The 3,409-nt window shown below is 33.7% G+C and overlaps 1 protein-coding gene across 1 annotated transcript; it reads left to right on the top strand.

Annotated features, from left to right (window-relative positions):
* The first annotated feature begins 1,463 nt into the window (after positions 1 to 1,463).
* Positions 1,464 to 2,680, top strand: LOC127869839 (QRFP-like peptide receptor). Its single transcript, XM_052412499.1, has one exon. It carries the CDS (start codon positions 1,470 to 1,472, stop codon positions 2,646 to 2,648), a length of 1,179 nt encoding a protein of 392 aa, XP_052268459.1. The 5' UTR covers positions 1,464 to 1,469; the 3' UTR covers positions 2,649 to 2,680.
* The last annotated feature ends 729 nt before the right edge of the window (positions 2,681 to 3,409 follow it).

Raw genomic sequence — 3,409 nt, 5'->3', positions numbered from 1 at the left:
ATATGGTACGGTATGCGGTGAATAATTCGTATTAATAGTGAGGATTGTAATAGAATCAAAACAACCGTGTAATTCAACATAAATATAATTAAAAGCGGAAACGTTCTTATATGAATCGACACACGTTGAGTGATGGTTACTTTATTTATTTTTATTAACAGACAGATATTATTAGGATATGAATATTTGCATTTATGGAAAATTGGTAAAATTGTTATTTAAATATTATCTGTGAAAGCGAAACTAATACATGTGTTCTTTTTCACTAAAACGAGAATTGTGCTTTCTGTTTTTTTAGAAAACATGTGAAATTTAATTCAAAAAGCAAACACTATACATGTATTATACGGTACTTTTCGAGGGAATTGTTAATAACAAGGTAAACTTGTTAAATAAAATATTCGTTTCAACTTACAATATTGGCATACGTCTAGTTCAACCTAACTATACGCATTCAAATAGAAATTATATATACGTCTCAGTTTTAGCTTAAATGTAAAGTGTTTTTTCTATCGTTGCAGATATTGAAACAAACCCCACGCATCTAGTTTGCTAATGTGGGCCTTAATACTACAGAGTCTACAAGTTTATTGTGTTCCCAACAATAAATAACTCCGAGCGAAATAAAAATCTTCCTTAACAAAAGTGCACCTGAACAGGACAGTGACCATGTTTATGGATTTGTTGGTGGCAATGAACAGTGATTCGAAGTTGCGCGCATGTACGAGACACTGACGTATATTGGATCACACTAGAGAAACGACATAACGTGAAGAAAAACCGTTGGTGATACGGTGTGTGAGAAATCATTTGCATATGCACGTGTTAAAATAAAAACAAATACTTTATGAAAATTGTGAAATATAAACATAGTGAAAAACATACAAACTATAAACGCTTTATATCGACTTGAAAACATGAAAATTACTCAAACATTTGGAAACTTTACGTACGCGTTGTATTCTCAAAAATATAATTAAAACATCAAGCAGTGCCAATCGAAGATTATCAATTATTTACTTAAATAATTTAAATGTGTCAATTAGTGGTTTGGTTGATCAATAACGAGTTATTCCTGGTCTACAGATCTTAAATTGGATAATATCGGACGTGGAAAATTAAACACGGCTCTTGACGTAAAGCTTTATTGTAACAGGACGTATGCATGTGAACTGGCGCGTTCGGGGTGTCAAACCAATTTATTTAACCGTTTTCTGTTTATAAAAAGACGACAGTTATAATATATAAATGTCATTCATAGTGATATTTGCAACGATATAACATTCCGTAACATGTGATCAGTGTTAGTCAAATTTTGATATGAAAACATAAAATGTATACTCTATACATTTGAAAAACTGTTATGCGTTTTCAGTAAAAATTACATTCAAGATATTTGAAAGCTTCTATAAAACTGATATAATGACTTTGAAAAAATTGAAAGGACTGAATGATAGCTAAACAACAAAATGAATATAACGCATTTTGAACACCAACTTGAACATCAAGTGAAGGTTCCAACACCAAACTATATGGATATCAGTTTGATGTACGGCAATGAATCCGGACGAAATGCGGACGTGTATAGCCTTGCCGACGTCGATCTACTTTTTGCGAATATTGAACTAGATATTTACATTGACCTCGGCGTGGTGAACATCATTCTTATCGTACTCTATAGCGCCATCTTCATCGTCGGTCTCCTTGGCAATATATTTGTTATCGTCGCGATCATTAAGTTCAAAAGTCTGCGCACGCTTACGAACTACTTTCTTTTGAACCTCACAGTTGGTGACATATTGGTTATATTGGTTTGCATACCTGTCACTCTTGGAAGTACGGTGTACAAGAAATGGATTTATGGTCAAGTATTGTGTAAATTAACGCCATTTTGCCAAGGCACGGCGGTAGCTGTTAGCGTTTTGTCACTTTTGTTTATTTGTGCCAGTAGGTGCTTCGCAATTTATAAGCCGTTACGAGCGAAGATAATATTCTCGAAACACAATGTTAAGTTCATGATTATTGTAATATGGCTTCTGTCTTTCGGCTCGATGTGTCCTCTGCTTATTGTTAACTCCGTTAAAACCATAACCATATATGAACTGTTCGATAGTGTCACTTGCCAAGAAAGTTGGGGTTCACTAACTGACAAACATGTTTTCAACGGGTTTATATTTTGTGCATTATTTGTTTTGCCACTAACCATGATGTCAATAGGATATTCGGTGATTGGTCACACTCTTTGGATTGGAAATTCGATTTTGATGGAGGGCAATGGGTGTCAAAAGAAAAGTAACAACATAATTTTGAAGCAACGGCGAAGAACTGTGAAGATGCTTATTTGCATAGTAGTGATATTTGGACTTTGTTGGCTCCCATATTATATTGTATACTTTTGGATTGATGCAAATTTAAGCATCGGTGCTGAGAATGGCATTCTTACAAATGTGTATCCATTTGTTATGTTGCTCGGTTTATCGAACTCAGCAGTGAATCCAATCTGCTATTGCATTCTTAGCCGTGGATTTCGAAGGGGGTTTGATAGTATATTGTGCGTTAACTTCTTGAAGAGAGGTGGGAGCTTTTTGCGATCATCCTTCAAAAGGAAATCGACCGCGAGTGGAAGCATAGACACAGCGGAGGTGTGAACTTGGACTAATGAATCACGTGATTACCCCCAATTATTGTTGCATTGTTTAAAGTTAAAAGCCAAATACAATAATTGCGTATGTGCTCTCCCTTTTCATCAACAAATGTTAAAAACCAGTATCGTGCTGTAGAAAGAATATGCTCTACAACTAATTTTGCAAGAAATATCAGGGTTTTTTTATTTTATGAAAATGCACTTAGTTTACTTTATGGAGAGGTACAACTGATTTCATTTTCTCTTTGGTGGGCGTGTTCTTATGTTTTGAGTGTAAATACAAAATTGTCAACAAAATCTATTGAAGACTTTATAAACACGCTTGGTCTGCTTTGCGATTTTTGATTACAGTGCAAAATTATTTTACATCTACAAATAAATAATCATGTTTGTTTATGTCGAGATACAATAATAAAAGAGCATAAATATATTTTACAAACACCGAATTTTGGTAAAAGTGATTTGTGGTTCAATGGCAACATTTTCCCTGCCGTTTTAAAGACTTTGTTTAATTTTTTTATTTATAATCGGGCGTATCCTCAAAATAAATTTGGTGTACAAGATAAATTACAATATTGTTTAAATCGAGATTCAAACAATTAATACATACTCAAATACACTTGTATTAGTCCTAATGTTTTAAAAACAAAACCAAACAGCGAAACCGATCGGTTAAATTGCACACTCACAACATGCTCGAATAACCGGTTATTGCAACTGCAGACATAAACTGTAAATTGATATTCATTGTTCAATGCTAAATGA

Source organism: Dreissena polymorpha, chromosome 2 (genome assembly GCF_020536995.1).
Source record: "Dreissena polymorpha isolate Duluth1 chromosome 2, UMN_Dpol_1.0, whole genome shotgun sequence".
NCBI classification, from domain to species: domain Eukaryota; kingdom Metazoa; phylum Mollusca; class Bivalvia; order Myida; family Dreissenidae; genus Dreissena; species Dreissena polymorpha.
The sequence above is the reverse complement of the archived record's forward strand: the minus strand, read 5'-3'. Positions and strand labels throughout refer to the sequence as shown.

What these genes read in the sequence shown, in the direction of transcription:
- LOC127869839 (XM_052412499.1), top strand. Translation starts at nt 1,470, where the DNA reads ATGAATATAACGCATTTTGAACACCAACTTGAACATCAAGTGAAGGTT.